Below are 15,166 nucleotides of genomic sequence, written 5' to 3'. Positions count from 1 at the left end.
GTCGGGTCTAAGTGGGTATTCACTATCAAATATCATTCAGACGGGAATATTGAGCGGTATAAGGCATGCTTAGTTGCAAAAGGGTTTACTCAAACATATGGATTTGACTTCTTGAAAACCTTTTCCCCTATGGGTAGGCTTGGGACCGTCAGGCTTATCATCTTTGTTGTCATGCAGTGTGAATGGCCTATATATCAATTCGACGTGAAAAATGCATTTTTTATAGAGATCTATCTAAGAGTCATAGTCACAAAAAACATGTTTTTTCGAAAAAAATGCAATAAATTAACTGGCCATTTAGAACTTAAAAAAAACGTGTTTTTTTGAAAAAAAACGAACTTAAAAAAAACGTGTTTTTTTGAAAAAAACGTGTTTTTTTGAAAAAAAAACGTTAAAAATGAATTCACATTTTTAACGTTTTTTTCAGTTTTTTCATTTTTTTCAGTTTTTTTAATGTCAAACAATTTTTTTCATTTTCTATGTTTTATTTATTGCAAATATACTTATCCTTTCATGTTTGTGTTATTAGTTTCTCACTTATTTTATTTTTTTCCCATTTTTAATTTTTTTATTTAAAAATTTTCCATATTCTTCCCCTTTTTTTCAAGCTCGCCGTATTATACCTGAAAAAAACCTCACTGTTAAAACTCTAAGACGTTTTTTGTGACTATACTGAGACAGTGTATATGCAGCAACCACCTGGCTTTGAAAGCCAGGGGCAGTGTTCGAAGGTGTGCCGCCTTAAAAAGGCTATATATGGACTCGAACAGAGTCCTCGTGCTTGGTTTCATAAATTGTCTAAGGTTCTGTTGACGTGTGGGTTTTCAGAGGTCTCCATTGGATCATTCCCCTTTTATCAAAAAAGGGGCTTCAAGTATAGTTATTTTAGTTGTTAATGTGGATGATATTATTCTTATAAGAGATAATGATCAGGATATTTCTGCAACAAAAAGTTTCTTCAACAATACTTTGTAAACAAAAGATCTTGGTCAGTTGAGATAGTTCCTAGGCATTGAGGTTGGCAAAACTAATAAAGGAATAATTATATGTCAAATAAAGTATGTGTTGGACTTACTACAAGAGACCGAGATGCTTGGAGCAAAAGCTGCTAATTTGCCTATGAATCCTCATCTACGTCTGCATGAAGATCAATCTGAAGTTGTAAACTCACGATCATATAGATCCTTCATTGGGAAACTATTGCTTGTAACTATCACTCATCCAGATATAAGTCTTAAAACGTCTGAGCCAATTTATGGAGAACTCGAGGAAGGTACATTGGGAAGTAACCATGATGGTTCTTAGGCATTTAAATTTTAAGGTCATCTCTAGGGAAAGGGTTGTGGTTTAAAAAGGGTTCAACTTCTGAAGTTGAAGCATTCAGCGGTGCTGACAATGCCGAATCAATAGAAGATAGAAAGTCTACCACAGGATTCTACGTTTTGTGGGAGGCAATCTTATATCTTGGAGAAGCAAAAAACAAAATGTGGTGGCTAGGTCTAGTGTTGAATCCGAATATAGGGCTATGGCCCAAACTGCTGCAAAAATGACTTGGGTTCGGTCCATGCTTACAAATTTGGGGATCTCTATCACACTTCCAATGAATATGTATTGTGATAACAAAGTTGTCACATACATAGCTAACAACTTGTATTCCATGAGAGGACAAAGCATATCGAGGTTGATTGTCACTTCATTAAGGGTTTGGTGCAGGAAGGAGTTAATCTACAGTGCATGTTTCATCAGAGAACCATGCAACAGACTTACTCACTAAGGCACTACCTATTGATGAGTTTACGAGAGGGTGTGACAAGCTGAGCATGATTGACATCTATGCTTCAGCTTAAGGGGGAGTGTTACAATCTTAGTTAATGGGTTTAGGTAGTTTTATGGAATTTTAAGAAGTTACATGTCTCATTTGTTATCTTTTATATTTCTTGAGGACCCATATGTAATTTTTGTTTTAGCCGGCCCTCCCTAATCTCTTTTAAATAGAGATTAGGGTTAATAGCAATTGAGGTTTTTCTCTCACCATCTCTCTCTCTCTCTCTCTCTCTCTCTCTCTCTTCTCCCTTGGTCTCACGCAACATATTTTAGATACAAAATTATTCAAAAAACAAAAAAAGAGGAAAAAAAGCCTACAAAAAACAATTCTCAGTTACAAATCAAATTCATTGCTGTATAAAAGAATAAACTCACAACTTAAGAATCAAGAGAACAAGGTGATTAGATGATGGATACATATATAAAAAAACCAAATGCAATAGAATATAAAGATATTAAGAGTCTTAAACTAGACTTACGTATACACAAATGCATACATATGCATGTGCGCATGTGTTTGAGCATTAGTGAAAATAAAGCAGAAGTATGTTTATTTTGAGGTTAACAAGATGCTTCATAATATAGAAAAATGAAAATTAAAAGACCACTTTTGTTGTGAGGCATGTGGCTCCTCGTGAGGTGCAGCCTCAAAAGAGAGGCATGTGGGTTGTGTGGAGATGAGGCACTACACGCCAGTGTAGCTTGTTCATTGAGCCGGTGCCTCAATACACAAACACAAGTTCATCTCTGTGTAGACATTTCAAATTTTCAAGTATCCATACCATACTCCCTTAACAACATAAAACAGTCAAACATGTCTAAAAAGAAATGAACAGCATATCAAGTTTTATCATGTCATATCTCCAAACACATAATAACTGTACTCCATATAAGAAAACTATAATATTAAGGTGGACCCCTTAACACCCGTATACAAAGATGGAGTGCTGCCTTAAGTTACAACAAAAATAAATCTGTTTTCTGTGCAGAACTTTGGCAAGTTAAAATGATGAAAAGGAAATATTGTCACAGCTATGTAACACAAACACTTCAAAAGGGATAAGTACCAACACAATCAAACATGGGTGCAGGTGTGGCTGTGGATACCGCCTGGGTGCTATTCTGACTGTTTCAGATATAGTAAATGCACCCAACGCTGAAAGCTGCCCAATCTTGGATTCGGTCGTTTTGAGAAAGGCCAAAAGCATCCACCTTGAGGTTTTTTATTTTCTTAATCTTTATCGAGTCTGTTAGTGTTTTTATTATATAACTAGTATTCTTGTTTTTTAGTCTGTTCGTCACTTGTTTTCCTCATATTTTCTTTATGTTTGTTTGTTAGTGTTGTTTTATCATATGAATATAAAGTTGTGAACTGATTTGGCAGTTGGCACATATAATCTGATTCTGAAGTCTGATCTTATGTTGTTATTATCAGATTTTTATCAAGTGTTCTGTCAGTGTTTTCACTTTTCAGATGTATAGAAATATGAATATTTTTTGAAACATAAGATCTTGTTATATACCATCCATCTAATGCAGATGGATGGTTGAGAGAAAAACATGGAGAAAAATGTGGGAATTGATACTATATGACGAAAATATCTATCACCTTTTTCTCCTTGTTTTTCTCTTAACCATCTATCATGATGGATCAAACAGCCTGATGGCTGGGTGACTCTAAAAAGCCAAAGTCACCATTCAATTTTCCTACATATATGGCTGTGTCCCTTTGCCCGAGTCTTTTTTAAGTTCCTTACACCCGTATCCATGTGCAATAGCTTCACAGCAAAGATAAATTTCTCCACTGGCAAAAAATCAGCAACAAAAAAAAAAATATCAGACAGAAGAGTAAGGACTAAGCTAAAAATTCTTTCCATAAACATGACACATGACAGGTTAGGAAGTTCAAGGAAATTACATGAGAAGTATCAAGGATATTCTTTAAAATTTAATTAGATAAATTGTAAGGTAGAAACTCACCAAGGCCCACACATAAAGGTAATGAAGTGCCCATATATGTCTTCCCTGCAGAACTACTTGCAAGCCCAACAATAGTTGCATTCAAGCTATAAAATAGTTCACTGTCAGGAACCTATAGAGGATATGAATTAGTCTAAGAACAGATCATACAGGACACAAAAGTTTCAAAATCTTAACAAACAATATTGCCCAAAAATAAATATTAAGGCAACTAATTTAGGGAATTTCTTTAAAACCACTTAACCATGTCAACGAACCAGCAATAGAAACTAAGTAACATGAGTGTTATATGACCTGGCCTACCAGTGTCTGAACACCATTTTCTAGATGTGTATGCCATATCAAGTGGACATGTTTTGGTTCCCCATCTGGGCTAGACCCGATCCATATGTTAGCTTTTTAAGTTAAAACTTAGAAATGGTTGACCGAAGATATCGACCACTTACCTAACTCAGTAACTCCCTAGGTTCATCCTCCTCCTGCTTTCTTCCTCACAATGATGACTTGTGATGGAGGAAATGGATGACGACCAGCAAAAGACAACGATTGACAATGAACAACAACCAGCATGGCAATGAATGAAGGCTACAAGATTTGGTGGAAGAGGTTAGAGAAGGAGAACAATACTTGCTAGAAGAAGGCACAACGGAAGCGGAAAGAGATAACTGAAATCTGCCAGTCAAAATCACCTACGGAGATGGGTAGACCAAACTGAGAGTGAGAGAGAGAGATTATCTTAATTTTGCATTTGCACCTACGGAGATGGGCAAATAAACTGACTAGTGGAAACCCTCTCTCCAGAGACAGATGGAAAATGAGAAGAAAGAAATTGGATCTTGAAAGGCTTATTTTTCTAAACTCAATTGAAGGATGATCATACCCTTATGTAGAGTTCGACTGCACCTGCTCGTTGTTGACTCAAATCGAGCGCTTGCCTGCCCTGGATGAAATGGGCTGGCAGTCAGCCCACCACTTGAATTGCAAGCTGCACTTGCACCCACACCAAGTTGTATCGACTTGGTTGCCACACCATTTTAAGTGTGTCAGTGTCACTTCGATCAATCTATTGCTCAAAGCAAGACTTCCAAAGCTTTTGGCAATGTGTTGACAAATATAAGTCTCTTCCAAGGTAATTCACTTTTTATATCATAAAAGAAAAAAAGAAGGAACTAATGGCCTTTATTTTACTATATGTCAACGATGTTATCATAACAGGAAGCAATAAACAATTAAGAAATGAAGTAAATGGATTTTGGAATGGCAAATTCAAATAGAAGGCCTTCAAAGATTATGAGATTTCTTTGGAATTCATATACTTGTCAATTTGACATGATAAGCATCAATGCAAGCCATCTCTATGCCAGTTAGAGGGAGGGGTGTGGCTTTAGACTTCTGAAATTTCCTGCCTTTACATAAGCTTTAAACAGAAGAGAGCGAACAAACATGCTCCTGAGTCTAGACAAGGAGTGATTACATGTCTTACGATTTTGGAAGGAGTAGACTTTTGAAATTTCCTGCTTTCACATAAGTCCTCCCAGGCTAAGACAATGACCTATTACACGTATTGTCTAGTTCTACTATACATTGACTAATTAGTCAACAGACAACTGGTCAATGAAGATCTTATCACCAGCTACTACATATATCTAGTGACTCACACAAGCCAAAACATCAATTTTTACTGTATAACCAGCTTCTCATCCTCGCCCACTTCCATGAGGCAATTGACGTGGACTCCACCTACATTTAGGAATTAGGAGTCACTTCACTAGGTTCACTTAGCTTCCTCCAAATCCCTGTGGTTCATTATGTATATGGCTTATTTGCTCAATAATGTTGAATTTTTAATCTAGTGCATTGTTCAAACCTACAGATTTCACATACAAAGAGTACAGAACACCATAGGAACAAAAAAAAACATTCATGTTATTTGATGTTCACGTATTGTACAAAGGAAAAGGAGCTCCCAAGTGTTGCATCCTCAGCCCCAAAAAGTATAAATAAATATAACTAATAAAACACAAAAAGAAAAAACTAACCACAAAAGTAGTAAAAATCCTAAAAGGAAAACAAAAAGGCATAGACAACAAATAATATATGCACACAAGGATACATATTCAACACTCACCCACAAACGTGGCATGTCATGGAAGGAATCATGCCATGTCTGAGTGGAATGTTCTAAATCTTGCAGGAATTAGACTCTTAGTGAACACATCTGCTACTTGTTCTTTTGCACTTGCATGCTTATATGCAACCAAACCTTCTTTATATGCTAACTTGAAAATGGCAAATTATTTCAACAATTCAATATGATTTATTCTCTTGTGAAACTTTGGACTTGTCAAGATAAATTGCACTTCAAATCGTCACACTACAAGTTAGTTTTGTCCCAAATAGAAACTCCTAGTTCAGTTAAAAGCCAGTGTAAACAAGTAACTTCCAATGTTTAAAAACTCGCTACATCAACTCACTGACTCGGCTTGGCTCAGGCCTGTGCCAAGTCAACTCAGTAGGGGGACTCAGTTTTATCCAGAACTTAAAAAAACTCAAACTCATTTGACTCAATGAATCAACTATATTCGACTCACCCAAAATTTGACGATAGAATATTGGTTTGCACATGGAGTTCTTTGTAACCAACGTGGTGATTGGTTACTAAGTACGAACTACTTAATTTCTGATGTCAATCCCCTAATCTAATGGAACATAAAAATTCGAACAGTTGTCCACTTATTAATTTTGTAGATTGCAAATGGAAGTCAAAGCTAATTAGGCAAAGGATGAGGTACAGTTTTCTACTTATTTTAGCGCATTAGGCTTTTGCTTTTGACATTTACTTTTAGATAGAATATACATACATGTTGAGTTTGTTAACTATTGGGTAGTTGTAAGTGTTGAATATTTCAGGTGTTTAATGTTTGTTTTGGTTGAGTTGTTTTCCTTTGACCCATCAATACATTATGTTGAAGTATGCAACTAGACAATAGCTTAAGTGTCTACTTTCTTGTTATTACTCAAGTAAATATAACTTAATTATGGCTTTACTTGATGTCAATTAGATAAAAATAATGTTTTAACTCTTAACGAAGATAAAGATGACAATAAATCATTTAATTTAAGTTTAAAGGTAAATGTATGATGTCACTAACCTTAAAAAAAGAAAAAAAAAGGAAGAAAGGCGGGAAAAAACGCAACAAAAAAAACAACAAATATATTGTTCACATTTTTGCCAAAAAGACGGTTTTTATTTTATTTTTGGCTTTTTTCTCTTTAATATCGCGACATTTTCGAAAATATTACGATATTTGTGGCTATGATTTTTACATTAGTGTGGCTCATCGAATATTAATCCATAAGGAAATGCCAAGGACAGATAAATCATAAATGCAACTGTAGCACAAAGCAATGTTCAGCTATCTTACTTCATGAGTTTATGGAAAGTAATGAGACATAGTAAATCATGATTTTCTTGCTAACCTGACAATGGAGGTGCACAACCTTGACTTTGGAGATTGAGATTTCGTAAGGAGGATGAGCAGCTAAAGCATAAGCAAGTTCCTTATATTTATCAATGTTCTGCTCACTTGGCAAGCACTGCCTAAAATATGCAACAGTTCGGAGTTCTCTCAAGAGACGGGCATGCTTCTGTACTATAACACTGTACAACCATTTCAGTTGTTGGCAAAGAAGAAGCAGAATAAGATCTCTGAATTTAAAAGAACTTTCTGTCGAGTATGAAACATATATTCAGTGAGTGGAAAATAAATTTTCAAACTCCTAATGAGGGGAAAACAAAAAACATCGAGGAATGTACATATGCAAGGTGCTACAGGAACTGCACAAATTAGAAAAGCTTTAGATATCAATATTTTAACAATCCAAAGGATGCTAAGTATCTTAATCAACAATAATACTTGAGCTTTCTATCAAAAGCCTTTTGTGAGCTATCATGCTAATGGCAAGCACCAGACAACTATGACGGGAAGAAAATCACAATCATACAGTATAGAGAATAACTTACTATATGGAGAAGCAAAAATTACCTTTCACAAAGAATGGCTCCTTTGCTCAAAAACGAGCCCCATTTAGCTACCCTGACAAAACTATACATGCCAGAAATACAGGATACGTTCTACAGTGACACGCACAAAGGGGGAAAAAGCATAAAGCTGATTCATCTAACCAAAACCAATGAACCATCCAGCTTCTCATGCATCTTTTCCTGGTGTCCAGACACAAATGGTTTTGACCACTAAACATTCATGAATGGTGGCTCCATCAGTTAGTAGACAAATATTCCTTGCTGTGGCAAGACGCTCCTGCAATGTACACTGTTTCAATCTTATTTTAAATAATGTGTCACCCTGTTTTTCTCAAGTCTTTACTTTGGTAAATAAGATCAAAAAGTCATAGGACTATATGTTTGATTTTACTACGACATCATCATGGACCCCACTTTTCATACTCAGTATTGTGTGTTACAACAGTACTTGGATCTATCAACTTCATCTTCTTAGCTTAACCTTGTTGCTGATGCTTCAAATCTGCTCATAGATATATAAAGAGATTTCCATTTGTTCTACTACCACATGTTTATCGAACTGAAAATTAAGTGTTATGATTAAGAATTTCTGCCCCAATTTCTTTTCTATACTCCAATCATTTAATGGTGCCAATTCATTTGGCAGTTGTTCCAGATATTTTTCCATGATCAAGCAAGAGTTGATCTGCTGAGCCCCACCAGCACAGACAAGCATGAATCAATGCTATGTTTTCATATTAAGGTGTACCTATGCTTGAGTATGATTTACCTTGAGCAGATTAATTGATCAGATCAGGTTACCAAGAGCTTTTCACTCCAAGACTGGCTAACAAACCCTCCCCAGCCCAGTCTGGACATATAATAGTTGCATATAAGGGTAGCATCAAATTAAGAACTGTATGTTTATAACAGTCTTCAGTCTCTACAACCTTTAACCCTTTCATGGATTCTTCATCTCTGAGAACGAGAATTCTCTATGGGAGTTCTCCTCTCTTTACTTCACCCCTACTGTGAACATGAATCTTTCTCAGGCAATTTGTCCTAATAATAACTGCCTATAAATTTTCTTGTCTTCCAAGTTTAACTAATTTAATTAGTTGGTAACTTGGTATCAAAGCAGCTTAATTATAACTTTACATTTAACCTATCAAAGCTATGTCACACGGATTCAACTATGGTGCAAAGCTACGTCAAGACCTGCATCAGCCCTGAAAATCTAAGAATGAAGTTCTTATGCATGTCTTTCCAACAGAAGGAGATGCTGCTTATGAAAGCATGATGCAGGAAGATTTATGATGGACAACTTAATGAAGACAAATAAAATTAGCTATAATGGTAAGGACAAGTATAAATAATAGCAGCAATAAGTTTTCTTTTTTCATGCTAAGCGCATTGCTTCCATCTCATTATCAACCTTTAAAAAAATAAAAAAGAATATTTGATAGAAATATGAACTAACGATCTACTTAAGACATCTTGTTTTGCTGCATCGACATTAATAAGATCAACCATTGCCTCTTGATCACCACGCAGCCAGAAAGCACCAGTTGGCAGATTCTTATCAGGTTCAGATGTGCGCAGCTGAATAACATGTGTTGGTGCCATATGTGTCAGTGTATCCACCAGAATATGATAGCCAACACCTGAAGAAGAAAAAGAAGAAGGGCATACAGCTTTTCTCAGAGCTACAGTGATCATCAACATATATTGCTGACCAGTGAAAAGTTAGTTCGCATGTTAGCACACTTATAAAAGATTTACTAGATGCTGCTTCAAAACCAGTAAGCCAATGCTTTAAGAATTTGTAAGAACTAAAATTACCTTTCACCCATCCAGGTGTATTAACCACAAGTGGAGAACATGCTTCTCCACAAATTCCAGATGAACCTCTATGGTGCTTCTCATAGAAGTCGTCATACAGATCAGTAACACAAGCTATGTAAGCCCTTGGATCACTTTTTGAGGAAATGTCTCCATAAAAGAAGCATCTGCTGAGGAACAAATGTAAAGAAATCCTGTAAGGCAGTCCAAAGAATAACTGAAGAACAAACTGAGGTGACATGCTGGTATATCAGAACTAGAGATAGACCAAGATAAGGGCCCAATTTCATTTATATTGCCATAAGAAAAGAGCTCTTAGTCTTAAGTAACACTGCTGAAAAATACAGAGACCTTAACAAATATGGTTCCAACAAGAACGTAAGTATGTTTGAATCTAAAAAGCAGTCATAATACACTCATCTAAAAGAAAAGGTGTGACTTAATGACCAGACTGATTTGGACATCTGATAATCTTGAGTATTTATGAATGACTTCAAAGTTCAAATGCAGAAGCTTTTTCCAAGATTCTCATGTATACTTAACAAGAAATTTGAAAGATGTACGAAAATTAAGTAACATAGGTACTTGGAATATGCAGGTGTACCGGTGTCCATATGCCATTTTATGATACAGGCATGCCTCCACAAGTGGGTGTATTTTGGATCCAATCTAGGCCAGACAAAATCCAAAACGTTAAGTTTTAAGTAAAAGTTAAAAGTGTTGACCAAAGGCATCGACTTTACTCTCAGTAGATTGTTTTGAGCCTCATCCAACTCCTCCTGCATTGCTCCTCCCCACGATAATGACAAGCGATGGAGGCAACAAACAACGACCAATGATCAAAGACGATGACCGGTGACCAATGATGGATAGCGGATGACAGCAGCAAGGTAAGCATTTTTTTTTTTTGTTTAAGGGTTTGTTAATTTCCATTTTTTAGATATGCTCTTTACATGTGTTTTGATAAAACAATGGATACTTATGTAGATTTTGGTGATCTTTCCCCCAATCTATTATGAAAAACAATTTTGGTAACTTCCCCCAATTCTGAGAACAGTTTTGAGATTTAGCTTATGCTAGAAGAATATGCCATCAAAGTTATGCAACAATTTGAGTGCTCACTGTTGACAAGGCTGTTATACATTTGAAAGGACTCTCGAAGAGTTAACTGAAAAGGTGAACATAAGGTTGTCCAAATAATTACAGACCTTGTATGTAGAGCAGATTATTAGTGGAGAACATTTTCACCTTCACATCTTTTGGGCGCCTTGTATGGTTTATAATCTAAATTTTACTCCAAAAAGCTTATGCAATTTACCAAACAAAGAACAAGATTCTCATGCTTACAAGTTATGTTCATGGAGTTAAGACATAGAAAGGAATGTTAGAGATATTACAGATTTTATAGTTAATCATCAGCATGTATTGTCCATTCATGATAATGTGACCTAAAGTTGTCAAGAATTGTTGACACACACTTTGCTTCTATGCTTGTCATAATCAAAAGAGTAACAAAGTTAACGTGCATTCTTCAAAATGGTAGTAATTAAAAGTTCTATCTTGTTGACGATGATGACACAGCTCAAGCAATCAAAAAATTAAACGTTGATGACATGTGGTCACATAAAATATCTTATTTTATTGCATTTACAGAGCCTGTTAGGGAAATATGATGGCTCTCGATTGTGATAAGTCAATGTTTCATCATGTTTATGAGATGCAGGACAGTATAATTAAAAAAAAAAATCAGAAGTCATTTTTAACAAAGAGAAAAAGGATATTACACTTGAAGATTAAGAAACTTTTTTATCATGCCCATAGAATGTTGATAATACCCATCCAATGTTGATAGGAAAATGCAATAAAAGCTATATTCCTGTACAATGCATGGCACATTTGCTAAACCTAGGTATTATGGAAGAAAATGGCTCTCAAGTGTTGGAAGAAGAGAAACACACTGTTTAAAGATCCAAAATTATCAATGACAACTTGACATGTTTAATTGTCATATATCCGAATCAAAACTGTTAAGTTTTGATTCAAAAGACATAACTGCACTCATAGATGATGTCAATTATCTACCTATTCCTTGGGGGTCAAACATGGCATGCTGTCATAGTCTTCAATACCTTTTTTAAGATATTCGCTCAATCTGCATCTTTGAGAAATTGGACTGCATATTCACAATATCCAAAAGCAAAAAAAGAAAAAACTCACACGCAAGTGCATAGAAGATTTGGTTTATGTGCATCCTAACCATTGCTTCTTTCACAAAATAAAGATGAATATAAGTAAATCAATATTTAAGTTATTTAATTGTATGCATAGCCACAAAAAAAATTTCTCAGGTTTTAAACAGCGACATTTTTCTTGGTTATAATACGGCAAGCTTGAAAAAAAAAGGAAAAATACTATAAATTTTAAAAAATCTAAAAAAAACTGAAAATGAGGGGAAAATAAATAAGTGAGAAACTAATAAGTAATAACACAAACATCAAAAAATAAGTAGATTTGCAACAAAAAAAATTAGAAAATGGAAAAAACCGTTTGGTATTAAAAAAACCATGAAAAAAATGGATAAAAGGAAAAAAAAGCAAAAAAAATGTGTTTTTTGTGTTTTTTTTGTTTTAATGTTTTTTTAATGGCATTTTTTTAAGTTTAAAACGGTAAATTTATTTATTGCATTTTTTTCACGCTTTTTGTTTTTTGTGACTATGGTTGTACGTTATCGCTTATTTATACACTTTCATGTATCTGGCAATAATTATACATTGATTGTATCATGGGGAAGCACAAAAAACTGAGATGTGAATGACGAGGAACTTAATTTAGAAGGAGAAAATAAACACAAATTTCCTTATTCAGAGTTACATGACCTTTCCATTCAATTAACAAATGTACAAAGGGAATGAAAGGACAAAGAAGCAGAGATGGAGGAAGTGGACATGAAGAAGCTAAAACAGTGACAATCTTCTTATGACAAACAATGTTTTGAAGTTCACTTTTATAGGATTATATGTATGAATTTAAATTATTGAAGTTGTAAATTAAGTTGTTTGATGCATTATTGTATGAATTTAAATTATTGAAGTTGTAAATTAAGTTGTTTGATGCATTATTGTATGAACTTTTGTATTGTTTTAACTATACGTCTGTGTATGTGTCTGCCCTCTTATACCCCTGTGCCCTTCGTTTATAAAATTGTTACGTTAGCACCAGCATTGCCATACCCCTCTGGTACCCATATGACTTAGCATGAAAATAACAATTCTTCTTCACATTTTTTAGTTTCATTTGTTCATTCCTATCCAAATTAAAAACTATTTTCCCCTTTGTTTCCAAAGCCAATAAAAGAATGGCTTACTACATGAGAAGAAAACTACTATCAAAGGCATAGTGTTTTGGGTGATGTACCCATGCTCGAGCAGCAATTTTGGACACAGGTACTTACAGCAAACCTTGATAGTCAAAGGCATCCACCTTTTCGGCTAGGCTGCATGACCTAAGCACCTAAATGCTTTCGAAGTTTTGTCTCCTTTTTTTGCTACTTTTACCTTTTTCATTATTTTTCTTTTGACTTTTTTTCCTTTTTTAACCTTCTCCCTCTTCTTCCTCCTGGCTCCTTGTCATTTTTTCCTTTCATGTACTATTTTTGGCTCACCTAGGTGCCACTTAGGCCTTTTTGAAGGGCCACTAGGTAGACTTACTAGAACTTTTGAGTTTTGAGTGCCATGTAGCAAACCTGTTACTCCATGGTTCAGGCCTAAGTTAGATCCAGGTCAGACCCGTTTTATTTGAACTAAGTCACATGGGTACTTCAGTAAGGTCCACGTACCCGTGTCATCATACTCGTACCCAAAATGGGTACTTGGACACACTCAGACTCATGTACCTTTAGACTCAAACTGCTTAATTTTACTTTGATTTAATCTTTTTCACCTTACTTTTCATTCTATTCTTAGAGTTATTGTTCATTAACGTACTAATGTCTTTATTTATATCACTTGTTTACTAAAATGTTGCTTTCATTTTGATTTTCTTTGTGTTATTTTGCATACATACACACATATATATATATATATCCTACCATACCCCTGTACCCACATTTCTTAAAGTTGCCGTATCCGTACCTGTATCTCCATACCCGTACCCATGTGACTTAGTATTTGAAGGAATCCCTAAACCTAATATGGACTTTGAACATTTTTTTATCTTCAATTCTTCATGTATAGCAGATCATGTATCAACTTGTAAAAAATGTTTAGCTTGAATCTTGTGCTTCATTGCAACAGAAAATGCATGCATGCTTGCAATTTATTTGGCTTGAACTTTTGTGGATCACGCTCTCTCACTCTCTCCCTCTCTGACGCACATACGGAGTTCTACCATATTTTTATCAATTTATTCAAGTCTTGATTGAATCTCGTACTACCGCAACTTTTGGAACTACTGCTACCTAACATTTTTTGTGTATCCTGCATACCAATAACGGCGCTTGTACCACAAGCTTAGGAAGACTCAGCCATTGACCAAACTGTAATGCAACTTCACAACATAATAGGACTAAACTGTTCCCCTTCCTCAAGGAGCAATAAACCGATGGTTTTCAATGATGAGTTTTCAAATAGAGACAAACTAGAATATTACCAGTATGCAAACAATTAACTTGCTAGTGAAAACGCTAGGAGATTCAGAAAAGCTCCATAGTAAAGATTTACCTTTCGGGATTCCTCAAACGTGGAGTAGCCAAATCTGCATAAAGAATCAAAAGCATAAGAGAGTAACATACCAACATAGGGAGTTGGGAAAGTCAAAAACCATACCGTGATTTGGTCTGTCGATTATGTGGAGTGAAAGGCAGCCTGGAGGAGTATATTCAGGCTGGCCGACATCAGTATCCAAATAACCAACCATCTTATGCCTACTTAGGATCACGGTGAGATGCACAAAACCAACCAATCATCAGCAAGAATCACACACACACACACACACACAGAGAGAGAGAGAGAACCTGGTAAGCAAGGTGTTGACTAGGAATCTAGCGAAGGTAGACTTGCCGGAATTCTTAGGACCACAGACGACGACGATGGGAGGATTGCCCTGGTGCGACGCCACCGCCTCCGCGGCGGAACTCCAATGCTCGGGTATGACGATGTCTTGACATGCTGCCACATCTCCAACTGACAGACGCACCCTCTTCACTGTCCTCCTCCCCTGTTTCCCCTCCATAGCAAGAGAGAGAGAGAGAGAGAGAGAGGGGTCGGCCTCCTTGCTCCTCCTCTGCACGACGGCATGCAGTCACCGCTCCCAAGGGATTCAAATGGATCGGGTTTGGCTTGGGTCACGTCAGATCTGGATTCTGAAGTGATAGACACGGATCTGTATCCAAAATGCGTACCGGTGTGTTTGATCATTCAAATATGTGAGATTAGGTGCAATTTGGTTGTCCACCTAACACTAAGAGAGTGTTTGGTTCCATTCTCTGGACAGCAGGAG

The 15,166-nt window shown here is 35.8% G+C and overlaps 1 protein-coding gene across 5 annotated transcripts in view; it reads right to left on the bottom strand.

Moving 5' to 3' along the window:
* LOC116263746 (polynucleotide 5'-hydroxyl-kinase NOL9) overlaps positions 1 to 14,962 on the bottom strand; it is a 32,239-nt gene extending 17,277 nt beyond the window's left edge. For 2 of the 5 annotated variants that reach the window (XM_031643512.2, XM_031643517.2), the window contains exons 1-7: positions 14,682 to 14,962; positions 14,494 to 14,594; positions 14,389 to 14,422; positions 9,671 to 9,840; positions 9,309 to 9,492; positions 7,285 to 7,465; positions 3,805 to 3,916 (exon numbers count right to left, since the gene is read on the bottom strand). In XM_031643512.2, coding sequence (XP_031499372.1) covers positions 3,805 to 3,916; positions 7,285 to 7,465; positions 9,309 to 9,492; positions 9,671 to 9,840; positions 14,389 to 14,422; positions 14,494 to 14,594; positions 14,682 to 14,899 — 1,000 coding nt within the window. In that variant the 5' untranslated portion in view covers positions 14,900 to 14,962. The remainder of the gene's footprint in view (positions 1 to 3,804; positions 3,917 to 7,284; positions 7,466 to 9,308; positions 9,493 to 9,670; positions 9,841 to 14,388; positions 14,423 to 14,493; positions 14,595 to 14,681) is intronic. The other 3 variants (XM_031643513.2, XM_031643514.2, XM_031643515.2) reach the window with 3 other exon arrangements.
* Positions 14,963 to 15,166: the final 204 nt, after the last annotated feature.

The sequence above is a fragment of the Nymphaea colorata genome, chromosome 11 (assembly GCF_008831285.2).
Source record: "Nymphaea colorata isolate Beijing-Zhang1983 chromosome 11, ASM883128v2, whole genome shotgun sequence".
Lineage (NCBI taxonomy): Eukaryota > Viridiplantae > Streptophyta > Magnoliopsida > Nymphaeales > Nymphaeaceae > Nymphaea > Nymphaea colorata.
Note: the sequence above shows the minus strand (reverse complement) of the source record. Positions and strands in the feature narration are given on the sequence as shown.